This window comes from Carettochelys insculpta, chromosome 1 (genome assembly GCF_033958435.1).
Source record: "Carettochelys insculpta isolate YL-2023 chromosome 1, ASM3395843v1, whole genome shotgun sequence".
Lineage (NCBI taxonomy): Eukaryota > Metazoa > Chordata > Testudines > Carettochelyidae > Carettochelys > Carettochelys insculpta.
Window position 1 is genome coordinate 255,602,005 of NC_134137.1, and position 25,441 is coordinate 255,627,445.

General features: G+C 42.8%; 1 protein-coding gene across 3 annotated transcripts in view; it reads right to left on the reverse strand.

Moving 5' to 3' along the window:
* AEBP2 (AE binding protein 2) overlaps positions 1-25,441 on the reverse strand; it is a 91,205-nt gene that overhangs the window by 11,070 nt on the left and 54,694 nt on the right. For all 3 annotated transcript variants that reach the window (XR_012646945.1, XM_075004940.1, XM_075004953.1), the window contains exons 5-6: positions 20,455-20,579; positions 2,729-2,796 (exon numbers count right to left, since the gene is read on the reverse strand). Coding sequence is in view for 2 of the 3 variants with exons in the window: in XM_075004940.1 (XP_074861041.1) it covers positions 2,729-2,796; positions 20,455-20,579 (193 nt within the window). In the remaining variant the exon portion in view is untranslated. The remainder of the gene's footprint in view (positions 1-2,728; positions 2,797-20,454; positions 20,580-25,441) is intronic.

Genomic DNA, 25,441 nt, shown 5'->3' on the forward strand with positions numbered 1-25,441 from the left:
AATTGAACATGGTAATGGAGGCTAAAAAGGGTCAGCAAGTGAGATAGTATCACTGAGGAGCATCTCGCACTACCCCTCAGCAAGAATGGTTCAGGATCCTCAAGAATCCAAAGGTCCTCATGGGTCAAAAGACTAGACAGTACCACAGTATCGGGATAGGAACATCAGAAGTACTATAGAAATAGTACCCCAGTACAACTGGTGCTTCCCACATGTCTGGCTGCTGGAGTCACAGAGTACTGTGTCAACGCAGGTATCGATGGAGGTAGTTTAACAGATGGTTTCTCAATACATGGCATAGTAGTCTTAAGCCTGTCCTGTGATCTTGATACTAGAGGGGACAGGAGCCTCAATGGTTCCCATAACTAGACAAAAGGTTCCCCGAGACCCAGAATGATGGTACTTTTTCCCCTCTCGTTTCTCCCATTGTAGGAAAAGAAAACTTCTCTTCAGTGATTTTAATGGTCCTGCAGGGTCTTTGCTCCCTGCTAAAGAAGGTCACTAGAGCTCTCTGAACCTCTGAGTGATAGGGTGACACTCAGATCCCCTGGATTTCAGTGAGCACTCCACTGACAGGTGTTTGTCTGCCATTTCCTAGTTTATTAGATCTGCTCTTAAATCCAGAGAAGATCTTAAACTAGGAGATGTCACAGGCCTCAAGTCAGTGGAGGAGCTTCAACTGTCTATCTGCGAAAGATCCATGGCAGGTCTGGCACACTTTAAAGCCCAGGGTCCTCCATATCATCCCCCGCTCCTTCCCCCAAGCAGTGCACACAGCCTATTTCCATGGCTGTGTGGAGAACCAGCCCCAACTGGAGCACTTGCATCACTAGCATTCTGATCTGCAGACTCCTTCCACCTGTGCCTGCCCCCAACTGGGCCAGCAACCTGAGAGAGCCCAACAGCCTCTTCTCCTGTTCAGTGCCTCCAACCAGATGAGGCCAGCACCTACCAGAGACCTGCACAAAACTGGCACAGGGAAGCCTTTCTACCCTCCAGCTAAGTTTTGGAGCAACAACAGGAGGGAAGGATTTCCAGCCTGTTTATGCTCTAACCCTGAGCCTGCAGGCTGCACATCAGCACTCTAGGCATGGGGCTTAGAACGCTCTTCACGCACTCCTTCCCCAAGGAACTCCCTTCTGCTCAGCCACCCCTCTGGTCAGTTGACTAAATCCCCTGGCCCTGATGCACAATGCATCCTCATGGTTTAACGCTTGCCTACTTGCAATGCACAAAAAAAAACAGTGAACAAGTGTGTGGTTGGGGGCGGGGGGGAGAGGGAACCCTAATGGTACAGAGCTAAAAAAAATTCAGCTATTCAGTATTTTATTATAATGGTGCTCAGTCAACGTAGTGTTAATTTGAATGTCTGTACTGCAGAATTCTGATTGGTTGCCACTGAAATCTCTGGAACCCAAGTAATATTACCAGATGTCCCGTGTTCAGCACAGGGAAATATGGTCACCCAAAGCAGGTCCATTCTTTCTGGTGAGACCTCATAAAAGAGCCAGAGGATCTCTAAGGCACAGTTGTAGACCTGTGAACACCGCTGATGAAGCATTTCCACTCTAGGGGGCACAGGAGCACATACCCTGACACAGAGCACCCATAAGGACACTGCTTGAAGAAGAACAACAAAAATCAAATGAAAATACAACCAAACATGCTGAGAAAGATTTAAAGCTTGAAATACAGTGCATAAGTTTGCTCTTACGGTATTCCTACATAGAAAAGGAAAACCAACTACAGATCCACCCCAGCCAACTCAGATCTCAGGATTCACGCTTTGGGGCTGTACAGACTTCCAAGCTAGAGGATTGTACAGACTTCCTGCGGGATCATAGGGTCCCAGTCCAAGCATGGAAGCCTACATAACAATGAAACAGCTTGGAAGCAGCTCATGTCAGCTGGCATGGATCAGTCATGGATTTTATTTAGCATGCCTCAGTTACACCAGAGAATCCAGAATGACAATATTAAACAATTTACAGCTGAGGTGACAAAAAGGAATATTCCTATGATAAATTTCTTATGAAACTGCAGCATCTGCTTTATGTATCTTGTAGTCCTGCTGGGTATTTACCAATTACATTACTGTCAGGTGTCCCCTTCATGTAGTTTGCTATTTCATTTTCCCTGCCACCTGACATATTGAGAATCAGATAAGCCATAGTGACAGAACAATCATCACTACATGTATTTTCAGCAAAAGCATCTGTAATTCTACATTGCAATGATAAATGGTACTGATTAATATTTACTCTGGCTTAACACAGCAAGTATACCTGCTTATGCAAAAACATACTATTCTTAAAAAGTAACAGAGGAAGCCATGCTAATCTATACACTATCAAAACAAAAAGGAGTCAAGTAGCACTTTAAAGACTAGCAAAATAGTTTGAAGTGGGCCTGTCCCACGAAAGCTCACCTAATAAACCATTTTGCTAGTCTTTAAGTGCTACTTGACTGCTTTTTGTTTTGATATTCTTAAAAAGGTATTTATATAAATAATGGATCATCTCAGTGACTTGGCAAACAAAAAAAACCAACTAGAGAAGAGAAAAAAGTTGAATGTTTGATGCAAAACTGTTTATATTACTCAAAAAAGCACAATATTTTACCCAGAAAATGCACTGGTAAAAATTCAAAGAGTAATAAAGAACACCATATTTAACTACTGTAAACTCTTTCACACTCAAATGGTATAATTAGCAATGTATATACTCACATGTCTTCTGGCGTCCAGTGAAGTAAGAGTTTTACTTTTCCAGAGTCCTCTTTTCTTTTTGCTATAACCTGACATTAAGAGTTGAAAAAAAATTAAAAATCACATTTGCAAAATATTTGCTCACATTTACATTCTCACGCCATGTTGTATGTCAAGTCAAAGACCTACTTTAGAAATAAAAGTAGTCTAATTAGAGATAGTGAAAATTATATACCCAAGAAATTTGTGTGTAGAACTACTCAAATTGTTCTTAATAAAGTTGTAACCCTTTTATTTAAATTTCTCTTAGTACTTCCTGTTTGACATATCCAATAATCACTGAATGACAATTCAGACATTTTGAAACTGACTCACTTTTTATAAAGAAAATATTTGGGGGAAAAAAAACAACGCACACACAAGATTTTGCCAACTGTTATTTCAAAACTCATAACTGAAGATCTCAAATCTTATTTATAGTTACAAACATACGTGATACTTTATGAAATACCTAGAAAGGCAAAATTAATGCCTTGGTTTATAGTACATTAGATTGCAGAAAGAGAAGTTACTCACCATAGTAACGGTGGTTCTTCGAGATGTGTCCCCGTGGGTGCTCCACAATAGGTGTCGGGCTCGCCCTGGCGCCGCAGATCGGAAACTTTCCAACAGTTTCTCCCGCACCGCACATACGCTGGCGTGCGCCGCTCCCTTGGGCGTCCCTGGCCACGTGCGCGATCTGGTCCCCGCCAGTTCCTTGACCAACCGCCTCGGATGCTGCTGAAAAACACTAAACGGAGATCTGAAGCGGGGAGGATGGGCGGGTGGTGGAGCACCCACAGGGACACATCTCGAAGAACCACTGTTACTACGGTGAGTAACTTCTTTCTTCTACCAGTGTCCCCGTGGGTGCTCCACAATAGGTGACTACCCAGCAGTAACCCAAGTAAGGAGGTGGGTAATCAGTTTATGTGCAGCTTGCCCTTGAAAGGACTGCTGTCGACAAATGGGTATCCTCTTCGAATACCCGGTGCAGAGCATAATGCTTGGCGAAGGTGTCATAGGATGACCAGGTAGCCGCTCTACAGATGTCTTTTAACATGATGCACTTGAAAAAGGCTGTTGACACCGCCACCGCCCTGGTGGAGTGAGCCCTAGGCGGGGCCAGCAAAGGAGTCTTTCGAATTTCGTAGCACATCTTTACACAGGACACAATGTGCTTCGAGATTCTCTGTGAAGACAGACCCTCTCCTTTCGACCTGGGAGCGAGAGACTAGAAGTCTGTCCGTTTTCCGGAAGGACTTAGTTCTGTCTACGTAGAAGGCCAACGCCCTCCTCACATCCAGGAGATGTAGGCGTGCCTCCTTGCTGGAGCTGTGAAGCTTCGGGTAAAACGTGGGTAAAACTATAGGTTCGTTAAGGCGGAACTCTGAAGAAACTTTTGAAACAAAGGCCGGGTGCAGCCGTAAGGTTACCGCCTCCTTTGAGAATACTGTGCAGGGCAGCGTTGCCATAACTGCTGTGAGCTCACTCACCCCGTGAGCTGACGTGATTGCAAGGAGGAAGGTTGTTTTTAATCGTAGGGAGACGTAGGGGAACTGTGGCTAAGGGTTCAAAAGGTGGGCCCGTTAGCATGCTGAGCACCAGGTCCAAGTTCCACGATGGTGGAAGCGGTTTCCGAGGGGGGTACAGGTTTACCAGCCCCTTCAGGAACCTGGTAACAATAGGATGGGAAAATACCGTGGGCCCCTCCGCTTCACGCCAAAACGCAGATATAGCGGCGAGGTGGACCTTTAGCGAGGATAGGGAAAGCCCGCCCCTCTTGAGGTCCAGTAAGTATTCTAGTATTACAGGTATAGGAACATCAAGGGGAGCTAACTGCTTGGCAGAACACCATGCAGTGAATCGAGTCCATTCCTGCTTGTAGGTCTTCCTGGTGGAGGTCCTTCGGCTACTCTCCAGGACTTGCTGTACTCCCTCCATACATGTGCTCTCTAGGGAGCTGAGCCATGGATTATCCATGCTTGTAGGCGCAGGCCTTGAGGGTGTGGGTGCACTATGGACCCCTGGGCCTGCGTGAGTAGGTCTGGTGCCACCGGAAAGGGAAGCAGTGGGCAGTCCGACATGCGCAGAAGCAAGGGGAACCATTGCTGTCGATCCCACGTTGGGACTACTAGAATCATGCGGGCTCTCTCCCTTCTGGCTTTCTGCAAGACCTTGTGAATGAGCACTGTGGGGGAAAACGTGTAAAGTAGGGGGCCCTTCCATGAAATCGCGACTGCGTCCCCCAGGGACCCCCGCCCCAATCCTACCCTGGAGCAGTACTGGGGGCACTTCTTGTTGTGCTCAGTGGCAAACAGATCTATCTGAGGAAACCCCCATGTGTGAAAGATCGGTCGTAGCAGATCGGAACGGATCTGCCATTCATGCGTGAGTGCAAAGCGCCTGCTCAGCTGGTCTGCTTTCACGTTGTGAGCGCCCGGCAAATACCAGGCTTTCAACATTATATTGTTGGCGATGCACCAGTTCCACAGCCGGACTGCTTCCGCAGATAGGGCACAGGATCGAGCTCCTCCTTGTCGATTTATATAAAACATGGTGGAGGTATTGTCTGTACTGATCCTGACTACTTTGCCTTGTATGTGGTCTCGAAAGTGTTTGCAGGCATTGAACACTGCTCTGAGCTCCAGTATATTTATGTGCAGTGACTGTTCCATAGGGGACCATAGTCCTTGCGTCACTTTGTCGCCGATGTGAGCTCCCCATCCTATGTAGGAAGCGTCTGTAGTAAGAAAAATAGAGATTTGCGGTTGGTGAAAGGGTACCCCTGTCAGCATGTTCTTGGGGTTTACCCACCACTGCAGGGATCTGCGCACCTCTGTCGTGGGCGACACCACACTGCGGACAGTGTGGGATGCCGGCTTGTAGACGCTCGCCAGCCAATGTTGCAGGCTGCGCATATGCAATCTGGCGTTCTGCACCACAAACGTTGCTGCCACCATGTGGCCTAGCAGCTGCAAGCACGTTAAGACCAGCACCGTGGGGCTGTATGTAATGACTTGCACCAGCGAACTGATGGCGAGAAAGCGGGCGTCGGGTAGATAGACCCTTGCTGTAATAGAGTTTATACGTGCCCCTATGAACTCTGTGTCTTGTGTGGGGTCGGTCTTGGACTTCGCAAGGTTGATGACCAGGCCCAGCGAAGAAAACGTGTCTGCTGCTACGCGTATCATACGTAGGACCTCTGCCTTCGAGGCCCCTTTCAGTAGGCAGTCGTCCAGATATGGGAATATAAGTACCCCTTGTCTGTGCAGGTAGGCTGACACCACTGCCAGGGTTTTGGTAAAGACTCTGGGGGCCGAGGAGAGGCCAAACGGAAGAACCTTGTACTGGAAATGCTCCTTGCCGACCATAAAACGGAGAAAGCGTCTGTGTGCCGGGTGGATCGTTATATGAAAATACACATCTTGTAAGTCGAGGGCTGCAAACCAATCTCCATCGTCCAGTGCCGTGAGTATAGAGGCGACTGTGATCATCCGAAAACGTTGTTTGCGCAAGTACCGGTTGAGGCCCCGAAAAATCTAAGATGGGCCTCCAGCCTCCTGTTTTCTTCTCTGCAAGGAAGTATCGTGAATAAAAACCTTTCCCCTGAAATCGCTCCAGCACTCTTTCCACCGCCCCTATGAACATAGGGTGGTCCACCTCCTGTTTGAGTCTCGCCTCGTGGGAAGCATCCCTGAGGTGGGGCCTGGGCGGAGGTTTCGGCGGTGGGAGCAACAGGAAGGGGATCACGTAACCCATGGCTATGATCTCCAGTACCCATTTGTCTGTGGTGATCTTTTGCCATTGGGGGTGGAACGGTCAGAGGCGATGATGGTACATTAGCTGGGGATGGCACTGCGCGATGGTAGTGATAGTGCAGCCCTCGACCTGCCCGTCAAACTTGCCGCCTTTGGGCCTGCCCTGAGGATGCATGGCTTTGTTGGGAACGTCGCCTAGGAGTTCTATATTGTTGCTGCTGTTGATGTCGCCCTTGGTCGTAGCCCCGTTGGTACTGAGCACGCTGTGGTTGGTACGGGTATCGTCTTTGCTGAGGGTAATACTTTTTCTTCCTGTATGGAGGGGTATAAATACCCAGGGTTCTGAGTGCAGCTCGAGTCCTTACTGGAGTGAAGGACCGAATCAGTTGAATCTGCAAACAACTTCTGCGTGTCAAAGGGGAGATCAACAATCTTCGCCTGCAGATCCCTCGGGATACCCGATGTCTGAAGCCAGGATTCCCTGCGCATGACCACTGCTGTAGCCGTTGAGTGTGCCGCCGTGTCTGCCATGTCCAGGGCGATCTGGACTCCTGTCCTCGAAGCTGCATAACCTTCTTGCACAATCGCCTTCAACACCGGCTTATCATCTTCCGGAAGCGAATCCATGAGAGAAGTAAGCCTGGAGTAATTGTCAAAATTATGGTTCGCTAGATGTGCTGCATAATTTGCCACTCTCAACAGCAGGGTGGAGGAGGAATATACCTTTCTGCCAAACAGCTCTAGCTTCTTGACATCTCTGTCCGTACCCCCTGCTTTGTACTGGGAAGTCTTTGATCTCTGCTGAGACAATTCTACCACCAAAGAATTTGGTTGTGGGTGACTAAAAAGAAACTCCATGCCCTTCGCCGGGACGAAGTATTTCTTATCCGCTCTCTTGTTTGTAGGTGGAGCGGAAGCCGGGGTCTGCCATATGGTGGTGGCTGACTCCATGATGGCTTCGTCGAGCGGGATAGCGATTTTGGACGAAGCTGGGGATCTCAGATTTTTGAGGAGTTTGTGATGCTTCTCCTGTACCTCTGCTGTTTGGATGCCTTGCGTGAAAGCCACCCTTTTAAACAGCTCCTGAAACTGTTTGAGGTCGTCCGGTGGAGCAACATCCCCAGGCGCCGTAGCCTCGTCAGGGGAGGACAAGGAGGAACCACTAGGGTAAGCCTCCCTCGAACTCTCAGGGTCTTGCGGTCGATGGTACACCCGCTCGCTAGAGGCTTGCGAAGGAAAGTCTCGGGTTTCCAAAATCAACTCCCTTTGAGACAGCTGTGTTTCCGTCCCCGTCCGAGAGTGTCCGCGGGGGTATTGGACAGTCGGGGGGACCTGCCCCTAGGTGTATGCTTGGGGTGTCTGTGCCCAGCATGGTAAGAGCGACCATGGCAGCACGGGCACAGTTCCTGGGTGCGTACCCCCGGTGTCTGGGAGAGCGAGATCTCCGCAATGATTCAGACAGTGGTGAAACTGGTTTGTGATAGTACTTACACCAAGGGATCCAATCCCAGAAAAGGCAAAGGTGGCCCAAGCCATGGTGACGCTGGTTGGAGGAACGGAGAAGGAGGCTCTGGGTAGGCTGGAGGAAACCCATGTCTTCTGGGTGGCGTGAGCAGCATAAGGGGAGGGCTTGTTGAGAGTAGCATTGCAGCCCTGTCCAGAGAAGGGCTGCGGTGCCGGATTTTTGCTCTTGCCTTACCCCTCCCCTGCGGGGCTGGCACCGCCCCCTCCCGTGCCGGGGATCTCGGCCCTGCTGTCGGCGCCGCGCTCGGCGCGCTCAGCTGCGGTGCCGCGCGGATAATGTCCTCCAGTGCCTGCAGGCTGTGTGCCTGTTGGCCCTGCACCGCTGGGGTCGGTGCCGCTGGTTCTGGCGCTTGCCTGGCCGCCGCTCTGGGAGCTGCGCGTGCCGGCTGTTTAGTAATCGGAGGCTCAGCCTCTGCCACATGCGCTGCCGCGCTGCCGCTTGTTTGGATCTGCGGCTGGGGGCTGTGTGCTACGCCCGTCCCGCTCACTGTGACCACCGGCAGGGATCGGGCTGGAGAGAGCTTCCTCCGTTTCTGCACCAAGTGAGTGACGGAAGCCGCCTTCCTTTTATGGAGCCCAGGGGGTCCCTCCGATTGAGGCCTCTCCGGCACGTCGGGCTGGAGGGCCTTATCAAACAACAGCATTTTCAGCCGCATTTCTCTGTCTTTTCTGGCCCTGGCTGTGAGCTTTGCACAATGGGAACACTTGTGGGTAATGTGTGATTCCCCCAGGCACCTAATGCATTGACTATGCCCATCAGAGGCTGGCATAGCTTCGCGGCAGGACACTCACTTTTTGAATCCTGAAGAGGACATCGCGGTGAGTCTTTGAGTTGTTAATAGGGTACTTAGCACTAGATTCATGCCTGTTCCCCTTTCGTGGACCGCAGCCCGCCGCGGCCAGAGGCCTACTGGCCTTCACGTCCCCGCGTCTTCTCCGCTCCTCCCTCTCTTTACTAAATCTTTATATATTTTTTTTTTCCAAGGAAAAAAACCAACCGTTTACACTAAAAAAACTCTAAGCTGACTCTGGCCGTAGCCTGAGCGGATTCTGTCTGCAGCCGATGGCGGTTGAGAAGGAACTGGCGGGGACCGGATCGCGCACGTGGCCGGGGACGCGCAAGGGAGCGGCGCGCGCCGGCGCATGCGCGGTCCAGGAGAAACTGCTGGAAAGTTTCCGATCTGCGGTGCTGGGGCAAGCCTGACACTTATTGTGGAGCACGCAGGGGGACACTCGTAGAAGAATAAAACATTAGGAAGTGTCACAAAATTGATGCTACTCCTTTGTACGTCCAAACTGTTACTGAGTAAGAAAGACTCTGTATAAATACCAGCATATGATCCCTGCACACTGATCTCCATGCACTCCAACCACTCTGATAAGCCCCATCACCCTCAGACCCACATCCACATCCTCCCGACTAACCAGCTGCACCCAGACTCGCACTCCACCAAGCCCTTGTGCCCCTGAGCACCTAGACTTCCCTCCCCACTCCACTGAGATCCACTTATAACCTGACCCCTCCAGTAAGCCCACCCCAACCACCTTCACCCGGAAGCCCAAGTAGAGTCACATTGTCCCTGGAACTATGGATGTAAAATCCTGTTTAATATGTTTACCGATTAAAGGGGGAGCAAGCCCCCCACCCCCAGCTACCAACACAGCTAGTCTGCCCCCTGAATTGATTAAATTTAATTTCATCTTCACTGCAAAACAGGAATTAAGTTGTTGCCAGGCAAGACGACTGTGTGATTTTGTTATATAAAAAAATTAATACCTAAATAACAGTTTTATTTTTTAATTATGCTTGCTTTTAAATTACCAAATAGACACTAAAATACAGAGCAAAACTGACTTCATTTACCCAAAAAAGTCAGCCCAGATAAATCTAAATATAGTAAGTTTAACTATCCCAAACCTGGTCTACATTACAGAACTAGGTTGGTGCAAGGTAGTTTATAACCTAACTACGTAAGTGGTTCTCAAACTCTCAGTCCATTTGCATCCCAAAGCAGCAACGCTTGGAGCCCACATGACATGCACTGTACCATATAAGGAGTATATATGGTGCATGGCTGTGATCTGAATTACACTAAAGCTATGTCTACACTAGTGTTTTGTCGACTAAACCCCGGGAGCATCCACATTCCCAAGGCATTCGGTCGACAGTAAATTGAGAGAATGTGGCACTTTTGTTGACAGCGTCTTGCCACTCGCCCATGAGGCAGAATGCCATCGAGAGATCTGTTGACAGGAAGCCAGTCTGGATGTTCCGAGGGGGCCTCTGTCGACAGACATGGCTTCTAGGACACTGGGCACCCCTGTCTGCTGTGCTACTGGTTGGCTGCTCTATCGACAGAATGGATCGCTCCTTCGATCCGCTTTGCGGTCTGGATGCAATTTGTCCACAGAAGTTTTGTTGGAAGATATCTTCAACACTGACTGTACAATCAGTACAAGCTCTCCTGGTGAGGACATGTACCACTGACACAAGAAGCAAAGGGTACATGCACTCCAGCAGTATCATTAGTGCAGTGACTGTGTGCTCATGTAAGTGAAATCAAGTCAATTTTGTAGTGTATATATGCCTCTAAGTATAAAACAATATATAGACCTGAGATGTGCATTTTGGGCTTTTCAGAATGGTGGTATATTTTCCTCTCCTCATTTGCACCTTCAAAAATTCATCTATAATTGCTTTTTAATACCATATTAACATACAACTTTTCAAATATATTTCACTGCCCAATATATTTTTAAGCTTTCCAACCATTCTGCCTCCAAATGTAATCTTTCACCACCCGAGATTCCAGCACTGGTATCTGCTTTACTAATACTTTAATTAAAGGATTTTTGAAAAACATGGATTTTTTGATTTTTGAAAAACATGGATTCTTCGCAATCAATTTGCTCAAAGACAGAAACACACTGCTGGCCAGTTCCACAGTGAACAAACATATTCGATACATGATATAAAGACAAGGATACAGAATATTATTGGCCTCGGAGGACATTTTAAATGCATTTCTTATTTCCACAAATAAGATATATTGAACACACAAAAACACACATTGCTTATAACTGTTTTTCTTTTTTTTGAGGGAACACTTCATTTTTGCCTTCTTCAAGAAGAAGATAAATGCATAAAAGTGTCTGAAAGAAACTTGAACTGCAACAAGTTCATGAAATGAAGGGCATGCCAAGTTTACACTGATAAATCACGTTCTACCAAGAGAGGAAGCGACTGACAAATTATTATTAAATGTCAAAAACTAGATGATTCCTATAATATTTGCACAAAAATGTGGAAAATTATCCAAAACACACCTCAACACAAGAAAAAAAACAGAAAGTAGTGTAGTGAGAGCAAGCATGACATCAGACAGGAAATTCAGATGTGTGTAGTGCAACATGGCAGCAAAAAACCGTCATAATTTTGGAATACTACATCATGGAGCAGTTAAAGAATCACCTCTTTTTACATAACTGTAGGACATAAGGTTCCGTTTACCCTAGCATCTGGGAGGAGTCATCATAGGGAGCTGGCTCAGTCCTGGTGCCAGAGCAGTCTGAAAGCTATTCTAAATTACACCAGTGGGAGACTAAATTACACCAGTGCTCTGCTTCAGCTTTCTTCCCTGGCACACCTCCTACTGGAACAGACACCAACTCCTCTGTGTTAATGCCAACGAACTCCCGTAACATGAATTCTTAACTTTGCATTTACTTCCAGAATTTGGCCTCTTTGTCGCAGCTGAACAACAAAGAATGGCTGGATCTCACCAAAGAATCTGGCTAATTGTGTTGAATACTGGATAGAACACTGTCAAAATATAAAATGGAACTGGAATTCTGAGAATAAGCAACAAAAACTATCAGTGTTCTAGAGAAAATGACTTAGTATGAAGACTAAGACTGCTAAATGCATATATACAGGGCAAGGGCCAAATTAGGTGGGGGAAAACAGCAAGTTCTTTTAATATTAAAAGAATACCTCCCTCACTAAGATTTCATTTAATCAAAATAGTGAGTTTTGCCCTCTAGAGATTTTTAATCCCCCGATTTAAAATATCAACCCTTTATCAACAGGTGTCAATGGGTACAGTATAACAGGAATCTGGAATCATACTGACTTCCTCAGTTAAAAGTATTACATCTTATTTTTACAAGTCTTACATATAGAAAACAATTCAGTTCAAGCACAGTTACGTAAATTCATCTTAAAATTAAATTGCACATTAAATATCATTTGCATTTTATTATAAAACCTATTATCTATCATCATTTTAATTTTAAGGACTACCATCAAATAACTAAAGACAATATACAAAAATCTGAACTTTTACAATGTGCCTATCTTCAGGCACATGAACAGTTTTGTGTGTGTGGTTTTTTTTTTGTTTTTTTTTTAAACTAGATATCAATCACATGATTCCCAGAAAAGAATATCTAAAACAATCACATAAATGTCCCCAACATTGGTCAATTTGAGTTCACTAGTAAAACTCGCACTATGCCATAACGATCAACTTTGCATCCTGGGCAATGGGGACAAGGACCCTAAATCTGGAAGATTTATTCTACCTTTGTGTCCTCAGAAGAACATAGCTAAGGATTGTCAACTTAAGGTGCCTTGATGATTTCAAACTGTTAGGTTTTTAGATATGAAAAACTTTTAAAATGCACTAGATCAGAATTTGTAACTGTGATCAGCTGTAACATTCAATGGCCAGCATCACCCTTAAAATACTGCACCTCCAAACTTACATTACAAACAATTTCTATGGCTGTTGATCAAATTTAACTCATGCAGCCAACTCAAAAAATTGATTGCGATTAAAAATATAATCATGATTTATCAGTTTTAATTCCACTGTTAAACACAAAACCCATTGAAATTGATTAAATATTTATAGATACTTCCCACATTTTCAAATATACTGATTTTGATTTTAACTCAAGAATATAAACAGCAATGCCTACTTCATATAGTTTTTGTAACAAAAATTTGCACTGTAAAATGGTCATGTTTTTTTAATTTACATGTTGAACCTCTCTGATCCAGAACTCTCTCATCCATCAACATCCATAATCCGGCATGATTTTGGTTAGCTGGATGACCACTTACGGACGTGGCCAAGTTTCCCCACAGTCTCAAAGTTTATTTACAGCTACCAGTCCCGTCTCAGTTTTCTGTGCTGTTAGTTAGCTGTAACTTTAACTCTAAATCTCTTCTAAGAGCCCAATAAGCAGTGGAAATGTTAGTAATGCTGATAGACAATACTGACTTCCTGTAAGCCAGCAAATTCTCTTGTTCAGCACTGGTCAGGTCCCAAGGGTGCCATACAAGGGAGGTTCAACCTGTAGCTCAAACAAGTATTGCATTCAAATTCAATCGTGAAAGTAGAACTTACTAATGTAAATTTTTTTGTTACAGAACTGCACTCAAACCAAAAATGTAAAACTTTATGGCCTACAAATCTACTTGGTCCCACTTCTTGTTCAGCCCATTACTGAGACAAAATCGTTTGGTTACATTTACGGAGCTTCTTTTTATGCTGTCACATAACATTGTACACACATTAACATGGCACTTTTGTAGCTGGCACTGCAAGTAGGGTTCTAATTTTTTTTATCCCAAGTGGAATAAATTTTGTTAAGTGCACCAAGGCGTATGGGGATATGCTCCACCAAAGAAACACATGCTGCTGGCTGTGGGTGCTTTGCTAATCACCTCGGTGGCACCTGAACATCTACTGGCTGGCTGCCCGAGCACTCAGCTTACAGGGAACGCTGACTGCCAGATATTTACATGGCAGATATGCCAGTCATATGTGCTTTCACACTTTGGCCACCATTCCAAAGGACATGCTTCTATGTTCACGATGCTTGTTTAAAAAAAAAAGTGTTCTGCTCTGTTTAACCTGCATTCTGCCACCTACTTCATGTGATAGGAGTGTTGGATTATGACCCAGCACACGTTTGTTTTAAGAAAATTGTCACTGAAGATTTGACAAATGACGAAGAAGATACCATGTGACATTTCCAAAGCTAGATCTACAACATGACATGACGTAACGTTTTAAAAATCTGAAGTGTTTTCCAAAATCTGAGGGGGACTGCTTTCAGAAGTGTTACCACCAACACTCTGTTGTGGAAACTACAGAACCTAAATGACCAAACAAAAGAAAAATCAACCTTCTGATAAACATGAGGCAGTCAGAACTGCTTTGTATTATTATTGAGTAGAACTCATAATTGGCATGGATGTATGTCCCCTGGAATAGTGATACCATCAAGAAGAGCCTCGTGAATCTTCACCATGTGACACAAATATTGTGTGATACTGGCTACACCAGTGCCATGTGAATGCCTGATCTCACTTGCAGGTGACATTTTAAACAAGACTAAATAGACTTGTGGGCTCTAAAATTTTACATTATTTTATTATGAAAGCAGCATTTTTTGCACGTAATTCTACATTTGTAAGTTCAACTTCCACGGTAAAGAAATTGCATTACTGGTACTGGTATTAGGTGAACTAAAAGACAAATATTTGCACTGTAAACACCAAAAGAAATCCTAATAAAATAGGGTGCTATCCAAACATCCAAAATATTTAATAAGAAGGCTGAAGTTTTTGAAGGGTTTCCAAGTGGTGACACACTTAGCACTCTGGTAACAGGAAAAAAAAGGGTGGGGGGGGCAGCATGAATGACAATAGTTATAACAGAAAGGAAACATCATTATCTCCTCAACTAGTGCAAACGGAACATACTGTTTTTGATTACTTACATTTTAAACACGTAGCAGCAGATAAGGGATTAGGAAGATACCCAATTTGTGAATATGAACAACAACATGTAGGCTTGTAGTACTATTACCCTTTTTTTCAATGGCTTTCCCCAGCCTACCAAATTTATCTTTGCCTTATTAATGTTTAGATTCTGCCAGATAGCTCTTTATGCTGCTCTTTCAGTGAGCCGTCAGAAAGCCAATCAACTGCACTTAAGTAGACAAACCAGGACAATCATACCAATGGTCGTTTGAGAGAAATTGTTTTAATCACTTACAGAAACTGGTCCAACAGAAGATTTTACCTTATCCACCTTGTCACTGAAGAGGGGACCACACTGATTTAGGGAAAGAAACCCTGTTTCATATGTGATGCAGTCAAACAACAGATATTAGCAAAACTGTATGACTGGGTGTTACAAGAAGGTATGGCCTCTCTCAGAGATGTACCAGTGGGACCAGAACCTGCCCCTTGGGTTGCAGAGGCAGAAAAGGCATGGCAGCCCCACTAAAAGATGAGGGATGGGACAGGAAGAAGTATAAAAGGGAGGCCTTGCAGCTCAGTTGGGTTGGAGCTGCTGATGGAGACAAATACTTCTTCCATGCTTCTATAGCGAGATGTCAAGGAGAAGCTCCTGGGGCTGCGGCCTGGGTGACTGGCCAAAGCTCACAGGACTGCCACTTGACTGAGGCACTGATGAGCAACTGGAGCTACTGCTTACCACCAATACTAGGGAGACAAAGGACACCTACAGACTGGAGAGGCAAGAAGTAGCCCAGGGAAACTAGATGGACAGACTGATTAGACCTTAGCCTGATACTAGGATCCTCACTCTGCCAACTGGCAGATCATTCCACCACCATTAGGGCCTTGGGCTAGGACCCCTGGAGTAGTGTGGGCCTAGGTCCCCCTGCTACCTCAGCCCTGGGGTGCCAACTTCCTTAGTCTAGGCCAGGATACCTACGTTTGGTGAGCCCTGAGACCGCCCTGGGTGCAGACCAGAACCTGTGCCTGGGCTTACAAACTGTGTTACTCTGTCCTGATTGAAGGCCAGAGCCTATAACTGCTGGTGCCTCTCCTTGCCAGAGGATCAGGGTTCACAGAATTGCTATTGCCCAGCCTGGGTCAAGTGGACTGAGCTCAAAAAACTGCTAAATTCCCCACTAAATGATTGCAATTCAACAGGCTCCACAGCAAAGAGTTGTTGCCTCCCTCAGAGTCAGATCAGGGGTCTGACTCTGAGGGAGGCTGTCACAGGGTATGTTAGTAGCAAAAACCAAAAAATACCCCTCATTGGGTGCACAGAAACAGAGACTTGGACTTCTGGTCAGAAGTTCCACAAAGACAACTCAAACAGAACTTTAGGAGATTGACTCTGAAGAATAAGCATCTAGCTCATGAGAAAGTCAGCTGGCTACTTGAGCTGCCTGCAGTGGAGCATGCAGTAGGAAGGTTACTGAACATTGCTGAGGGTTTTTTTTTTTTGGCAGTGTGATCTTTACTCTCATTAAATAACAGATGTTTGTTCTGTCAAACCCAGGTATCACAAGTATAGTTTATTGTTTAATTTTGAAGATATTTGTAGAACTCTTAAAAAAAAAAAAAGTTAAGAAAAGAAGCCTGCATTACTCAATAGCCAGCAAGTTCCTAAAAAGATTAGCAGGGTAAAAAGGATGCACTGATATCCCAGTGATACAGAATAAAGTGTGCACCATGGAAGGGGCAAGTTGTATGCCAAGAGCCTATCCGTTTATGCTATGCCTACACTTGAATTCCTCTTTCGAAAGAGGAATGCAAATGAGACATTTACATAATCTCTTTTCTAAAGAGCGTCTTTCAAAAGGAAAAAAAGCAATGCAGACAGGGTTCTTTTGGAAATAAACCCCATCTTCAAAAGAATCCTTCCTGAAACAAAATAGGAAGAAGGCGTGTTTCGAATATGGGGTTTATTTTTGAGAGCGCCCCACACCTACACTACCTTTTTTTCCTTGCAAAAGAAGGTCTTCTGAAAAGAGATTATGCAAATGAAGTGCATGATATGTAAATCAGTGGCTCATTTGCATTCCTCTTTCAGAAGAGGAATGAAAAAGTGTAGCAGTAGCCTTATTTAAAGTGGAAGGCTTTAAGGAACAGAGCTGAACAACTCTAATCAAAACTGCACATGAAGAGAGGTAACCAACAAAACTAAATTACCAAGAAACAGGACTGGAAACGCAGGATGAGGTATCCCTCCAGAATTAACAGCAACTTTAACTTTAACTGAATAGGCTAAAGGTCAGGTTGTTGATTTTATAATATGTAAATTAACAACCACTAATCATTACAGGTTAGTATATCTTCATAGCATGCAGTTTTATGTTATGACAGGTATACCTTATGGGTTTCTTAGACAAAAATTCTAAATCCAATTCACTCTCTAAAATCTTTCTTCTTGTAACTTGTATCATCAGCCTTTACCTTTATAAAACATGGTCTACTTGGTATCCTTAAAAAAAAGAGACTGAACAACTATAGTAAACTCTTTCATATCAGGCAATCCCAGGACTGGGAGGTTGCTGGATATTCAAATATTCCAGGTAATAGAGAAGGACAGATTCTTTACTCACACTTCAGTACAAGTGCTCTTACCTAACATGATTCATTGACTTTTCTTTTTAGAGTTTTAATTTTCGTCCCCTACATTTTACATACTAAAATGACCAGCACTCTTTCCCCAAGAGACAGAAGCCTCTAAAATCTTGAAAGATTTAGTTAAAATAGATTATTTCCACAGCTACAGAAACCACCCATCTATGAGAAATAGTGCAGCGAGAGTATTTAGTTCTGATTTTCCTGTATATCTAATTTGGATAGGACGACAGTAACACAAAATCCTCATTTCCACCATGAAAACATGCACCAGAGGGGTAGCCATGTTAGTCTGTATCTGCAAAAACAACAAGATGTCCTGTAGCACCTTTCAGCCTAACAAGTTTTTTGCAGTATAAGCTGTGGTGGGCAAATACCCACTTCACCACATGCATCTTATGCTCCTAAAAATCTGTTAGTCTGTAAGGTACCACAGGACTTCCTGTTTTCATGAAAATATGGACACTCGGTGTGGAAAACCAGCCACTGTAATATAAGTGACTAGAATATTATGGACTGTAACTGCAAAAGTCAAAATATAACTGAAAAAATAGAAGCTAGTCTTGTGTTACCATCCTTCTGTGAAAGACTTTAAGGCCTTCTAAAAAGGCATTAAAGCCAAACTTATTCCATTCATGTGAAATATTTTATTTTTAAGTGCTCTGTTCAACATGTTGTAAAATAAAACATTTTACTATGAAAGTGGTCATAATTGTGGGTATGTTATGTATAGGGTTATTTGTTTTTCAAAAAGTCATAACTTTCCTATAAAATACTTCTTGTATGCAGGAATCTAGCTGCAGAAGGAAACAATTATACTAAGTATATTTGTACAGTACTGATCATCTGAAAGACTTGGTAGTTAGGAAACTGGAAGGGTAATTTATAGATAAATGGTACTCTGCTGACCTCTTCTGGAGAAGAGAAAAACATCACCTTCAAAAAATTAGTAACAACTGAACTTCCTGAATTTCATAGCAATTACATTATCAATTTCACACTTTTAAATGTATATGTAATGATCTATAATAAGTGGAACCAGCATAAAACAGACCTCTGAAAGAAATTCAGAAAAAATGTGGTAATGATTAGTATACTTGTAACTTGCCGGAGGCGAAAATAAAAACTCCAAAGAGATGAAAATTTATATTAATATTCAAAATAGTATACTTTCCCACAATTCCTGTGTAAGTCCAGTAGCATTCCAAGGATAAGTTTCGTAAAGTTGATATTGAAAAATCTATTGGAAGCCTTGTGGAAGAAGTGAGTCTGCCTTCAAGTATTCCAGAAAATAATGCTGCAGGTTGAACCTCTCTATTCCAGAACTCATTCATCTGGTAGCATCCGCAATCATGATTTTATTTAGTCAGAGGACCACTTATCATGGGTGTGGCCAAGTTTCTGATTCTCCCACAAAGTTTGTTTCCAGCCACCAATACTGGCTATCAGTGTTTTGTGCTGCCGTTTAGCTCTAATTTACACCAAACCGGATTTTAAGAGCCCAGTAAGCAATGGAAGTGTAGGTAATGTGCTAGAAAATGCAGACTTCCAGTCGTCTGGCAAACTCTCTTGTCCGGCACCAGTCAGGTCCTGAGAGTGTATGAAAGAGGTTCAACCTATACTAATTTCAGAGCTAATCATAATTGGAAAAAGCATGAAATTGAGAAAGCAAGGATCAGAGGCAGACAAAATCCAAACTGAAGGTTTGAATAAAGATGAGAATCTGTCATGGACAGATAAATAGAGTGTGATGTCTCCTACTTGGCTCAATTACGAAAAGACTCCAAATGCCAACAACAAAAACCAACAGTAAGTCAACCACTTCTGAGTTTAGGCCAGATAAGAAAATAGGAACAATGACTTGCATGTACACAGAGTAAACAGTAACTACAAAGCACACATATCCTAACCAGATAAGAAGCTGAGTAAAGTTTTATCACAAAAATCCTTGCTCAAGTAGGCTACATCTACACTTAGCAAAAAAACTTTGAAATGGCCATACTAATGGCCAGACCGAAGAATGCTAATGAGGTACTGAAATGTATATTCAGCATCTCCGTAGCATGCTGCCAGCTGCAGCACTTCAAAATTGTCACATTTTGCTCCCATGCGGCTCGTCTACACGGAGGTCCTTTTCGAAAGGACCCCACCAACACTGAAATCTCCCTTATTCCTATGAAGGGATTTCGATGTTGGTGGGGTCATTTAGAAAAGGACCCGCACGTAGACAAGCCGTGCGGGAGTGGAAACACTGCAATTTCGAAGTGCCGCGGCCAGAGGCATGCTAACGAAGCGCTGAATATGCGTTTCAGTGCCTCATTAGTGTTCTTCAATCTGGCCATTACCATGGCCATTTCGAAGTTTTGGCTAAGTGTAGACATGGCCATAATTTAAATTTGATACATTTATAGTGCCAGGAATCTAATGGTATTTGAAATAACCTGTCTGAGTTCTCAAAGAGTAACATCTGAAGAAAAAACTACCTCATACTTGACAAGAATTTATTATACACTATACAAACTTTTTTAATTGTCACACACACGTACAAGACTTCTTAAATCTGTTGATAAGTATATTATTACTCTATTGCCCTTTTTTTTTTTTAAATCCTTTTTCCCCCTAATAGTAAGCCTTAAAAATCCCACATTACAACACTAACGTGAATACATACTTTGGAGACCATAAAATGAGTTTTTATTTGGAAGACTCTGAAATTAATTTTCTTTTTTATACATACTTATCTACTGTAAGATTTTGTCCAAACCAAGTGCATCAAACTGGGATTACTGGAAATAACTGCCAATATTCCTTAAAAATTAAATTCCTTGATTTCCTTTCTTTTAATAGTAATCAAAATGCCCTATTAACATTTTTGCATATGGAATATCATTTAACAATAGTTTAATTCAAATGAGAATTAAAAGAATATCATGGTAGCAATTACACTTCCAGATACACTAATACATACATTAAGATGATGACAACACCAGAATACTTACAGTACTATGAAATACAACACTATGGCCTTTTCCTAAGCTTTCTATGTGAGCTGAGAGGTTGAAGCAGATGGCTCGATGTCGAATGGCATCCAGTGTTTGGGCATCAAAGAAGTCATGTGGTCTTGCTGAAAGAAAAAAATCCTTATTGTTAAATTCTAAGACCTTCCAAACATTCAAATACCTATACCGTACTTGATATCAAAAGGCTGTGAAACAGCATTAATAAGTCAGTTACTTATAGGCCGTGTCTACACTAGCCCCAAACTTCGAAATGGCCATTCCGAAGTTTACTAATGAAGCGCTGAAATGCATATTCAGCGCTTCATTAGCATGCGGGCAGCCGCGGCGCTTCAAAATTGATGTGGCTCACAGCCGCGCGGCTCGTCCCAACGGGGCTCCTTTTTCAAAAGGACCCTGCCTACTTCGAAGTCCCCTTATTCACATCAGGTCATGGGAATAAGGGGACTTCGAAGTAGGCGGGGTCCTTTTAAAAAAGGAGCCCCGTCGGGACGAGCCGCGTCAATTTCGAAGCGCCACGGCCACCCACATGCTAATGAAGCACTGAATATGCATTTCAGCGCTTCATTAGTAAACTTCGAAATGGCCATTTGAATGGCCATTTTGAAGTTTGGGGCTAATGTAGACGTAGCCATTATGGCAGTGAGCATCACTTCTTATTAATCTGATCTAAAAATTAGTGTATAAAAGGGACTCACTTATAAAACTGGCTATCAGCTGCTTTTCAAGTTTTCTCAAACATTTACTTTTAAAATTTTCACTCAAAGTCCCAACACACCATCAAAATGTGCACTGAAGTCACAATAAATGCTTTTTCTTTTACATTCCTGAAGCACACTTTTTTTGTTGTTTTTTTTTTTTTAAATCTTCAGTATTACAGATTCCATAATACGTTTACTGAAGAATGCTACTTCTCAGAAGCACTGCACTCTTCTAAAAATGGAGTTCTACTGCTCAAACGCAAATCACATCTACTCCTTTGAAACAACTGGGAATCTAAATGTATGGCTAAAGAAAAACTGGAATATTTCCCTGCACTGCGATGAATATACCAGCAAACCTAATTCTCCAAAGTACTCTCAAGTTCTGTCACACTGGTTTCGGTACTGCTGCTAGACTTAAATCAAAAGCAGTATTTAAAAAGGGAACCTCTCATACTTCTAAAATACTAAGAACAGCAATGGTAGACAAAATGCATGATGCTCCAGCAGACCCAGGGGACTCCTGGAAGTGGTATCCCATTAGAGGTCTTTGACTATACTATTCATCTATGTGAAGTTTTGTTTCAGTCAATCTTTTTGAGGTCAGCAGAGGAAAATATGGCAAGTTTAAATAGCAATTCAACTGCACTAACTTACAAGAAATTGAGTCCCAAACTAGAGGGTTAATTTGTGGATCATTATGTCTAAAAATGAACTAAGTGGTGTGTAAAAATGCACAAATGTATTACACTTTGAAATCAAAGCCAAAGGAATATGGCAAAATTAATGTCAGTGAGCTGGATAACCAACTGTTTTAAAAACCAATTTTAAAACTCTAATATTATCAGACTCTCTGTAAATACATTATGCAATACTTCATTCTGTATTGTTTGATAATAAAGTTTTCATATTAAAATAAAAATGAAGACTTGCCAATTATGCTCCAAGCATTCCATCAGACCTTAAGTTTTAACTTACAGTTTTAGGTGAAGTAGCATTAACATCCTTCTGGTATTGTACAGTCTTGGGTTGGTGAGCTGAAAGTTGGTAAACCAACAGAACTGATTTGTCTCAGGTGCTAAAGGCTTCTGGACTTCTGGTTTTTTTTGGCTAATGGTGAGCCTTACTAGCCAACACTTCAAATATCTGAGTATGTGATTTGGAAGGCAGGGGGACTGAAAGGAAATCTGCCAGATCTAAATTCTTTAAGAAAAGCAGCTAGTTATATGGTAACTACAATTACAAATATGCATTACATCTTATTCTGTTAAAAATACTTCAGGCTTTACCTTGCATACATGGGTATCACACTAAAGCACAGAATGTTATGTTTTGCTACAGTAGTGACTTTTTTTCCCTCAGCTAATCCTTTCATGTGACAAATTTTAATAGTTTAACTCTGCATTTAATTAATCTTCCATCATTACTGAAAGATAAAGGTTAGTTCATAAGAAAAGCAAATATTACATCATAGGCTATCACTATATAAACTAGAAATTATTTAAGTTTTTAAACAACTTATGTTTTCCTCCTCAAAAAAAGATTAGCTATCAAAAATTGTAGGACAACTATCAAAATTCTACTGGGAGAAAAACACTTTTCTACCTCCTTGGGATCAATTACTGCTTAGGCATTGGTTTGCTCACGTGTCTTATTCTCCAGTAAATCAATACTGCAAATTGGGCAATCATCTATGTTGCAAATGCTTTTCTTTTGAAATCAGATGACCTGAAAGCGTAGTCCAGGCCACAAGAGGCTCCTGAAACTGCCATTTTTTAATAGTGAGACTTTATTTGTTCAATTTTGCAAGAGATACAAAAAGTACCTTTTGTTTTAACAAAGCCATGGTCTTGTACTTCAAGTAGCCCTAATGATAACTTTCACTGTTTATAATACCACCACAAACACATTTGTAGAAATAAAACATATACAGCAGCACACTAAGTGAAGTTTGGTATTTGCATCACCATTATAAAGGCCCTATTTGACATGATTTGAGGGTTCAGCAACTGCAGAGATTCTCAATTTTTTCCACCTACAAACTCAAGCACCCAGAGACTTTTTCTTCTCCAATGCAAAAGCTGGGATCTATTATTCAAAGGATCCAAATGCTGTTAAACAAAGTACATTGTGTCATAGGAAACTACTATTCAAATATAGTAAATAATTCCATGACACTAAAAAACAGAATTCAGTACTTGACAAAGCCACTCACCAGTGGTGAGTAAGACCTTCTCTGGTGAAAGGGGTTGCTTAATAGTCTCTACAGAATCTAAGCTTCCATTTTAAGTTAAATTTCGGCTTTAGAGATAGAAAGACAATTTCCAACTGTGACTCAAGCATAACCAATGCAGTTCCCTTCCTGAATTTACAATGAGAGATCAGGATTGTAAACTAAATTTGAAGCTTAAATCCTGGTACCTGCACATAGCCTGAACAACCACTATCTGTTTCAGGAATTTCCTCCAAGATCTGGACAGAAACCTCCGCTCCCATAAAGCATCCCTACTGCAATGGGGTCAGTCCATAGCCATTTCAAATCATCATCCTTTGGGTCCAGGGAAAAAGGAAATCAATGGTATATCAATTAATTTAAATTTTTTTCTACTTTGTATCAAAATGTTTTATACATCTTGGGAGCTAAAGCTCTTACAATCAGTTAATGACTCAGCAGCCAGGCCATAAGATGTAGAGATTCCAGGTCTGGACAGTGTTGGGTACATGGAGAAATATTAGAGGTCTGAAAAATGGACTTGGTATATTATATTTGCTTTTTAGAATACGGTGGAATAGAAGCTGGCATATGATGATCTTCATTAAACAGACAAATTCCAGGCAAAGAGGAGTGCAATATGTCCAAAAACATAGTGTACCTTTTCTTGCACAACCTTGGCTGATATTCTCAGCTTCTCTGCCAAGTGCAAAGATTTAGAAAAGCTTTATATACAACTGGGGGAGAAGTATAAGATATATCAGCTTCATTTGATGATGCAGCTTCAGGAGAAAACTACTGCTCCTCTTCATGTTAGTTCTTAAGTTCGATACAAGAGAGTGGAAGATGGTGGTTGTACCTGCCTGCATCCCTCAAGAGGATGGTCTGGCTTTGGATGGCAGAAAAAAAGGAACTTGGGGGGGGGGGGGGGGGGGGGGCTCCTGATGTGGAACATGCTCAAGGGTGCCCAATACAGATGGGAATGAGAACAATACAGGTAATCAGTAGGTAGTCAGAGCAGGTCTCTCTCGACATTGCAGATGCCTGGAATCCCCATCTGAAACATAGGAGTTATAAGACTGACATGTTGGTGTGTGCGGTGACTCCCCAACAGGATGATCCAAGACAGAAGCAGTACAAGTCCTCTTCACGTAATGAAGAAGCATAGCTAGCAAAAGCCTGAGGGCTTTAGGAAATGCTGAAGTGCTGCTTTATAAAACACACCAGGGAGAATTCATTATTTCACTGTGCAGTATGCCTAAAGATGGTAATTATACACAAAAAATCCAGTTTAAGGACCACAAGTGCACAAGACAGGGTGACTGCTCTCAGTCACAGCCAATAAGAAGGAACTGCGGGATGGATGGCCTTGCTCAATCCTTTATGCCTTGAGAAAGGATGGGGGCTTTCCCTGGTACACGCATGGTCCCAACAGGCACTGCTGGTCCAAATATTCCAACTGAGTGCATGGCAGGTAGGCACACCAAGAACAGAATACATATGGACAAGCAACTTAAGAAGCTTAGCTTCTGTAGCAAATATGGAGATACCCAAAAAAACCCAGCACCAGGGCCCACTTTAGGGTCATGGTACAAAAGTTGAGAATCACTTTCAGTAAGTTTGGGTGAATGAATCCAAATGTGTTGGGAATGGAACAGATTTCACAGAAATACACAACAGAATCTGTAGCAGAGATATGACTGTAAGCATGAGCATCAATTTCGATAGCAATAAGTAGCCATGTCAGCAAGTCGCCATCTGACTGCTTATGTAATCAGCTAGGAAGGTGTCTACAGCAAGAGAAAAAAAAAAATCACATTGTCAAAAATACTAGATTCAACTTCATACAATATCTAATCTTTCATTACCAATTGTTTTAAAACAAATAGACACCTGTAATAAGCTTGTGAAAAATACATATGTTTATGGACAAAATGACAAAATACAAACTTGTTTGAAACCAGGAAAATGTTAAAATGGAAAATAAAATGCCCACATAAACTGTTCATCTTACAGTAAATTCAAGTATCTTGCTTTTGTCACCTGAACATTCCTG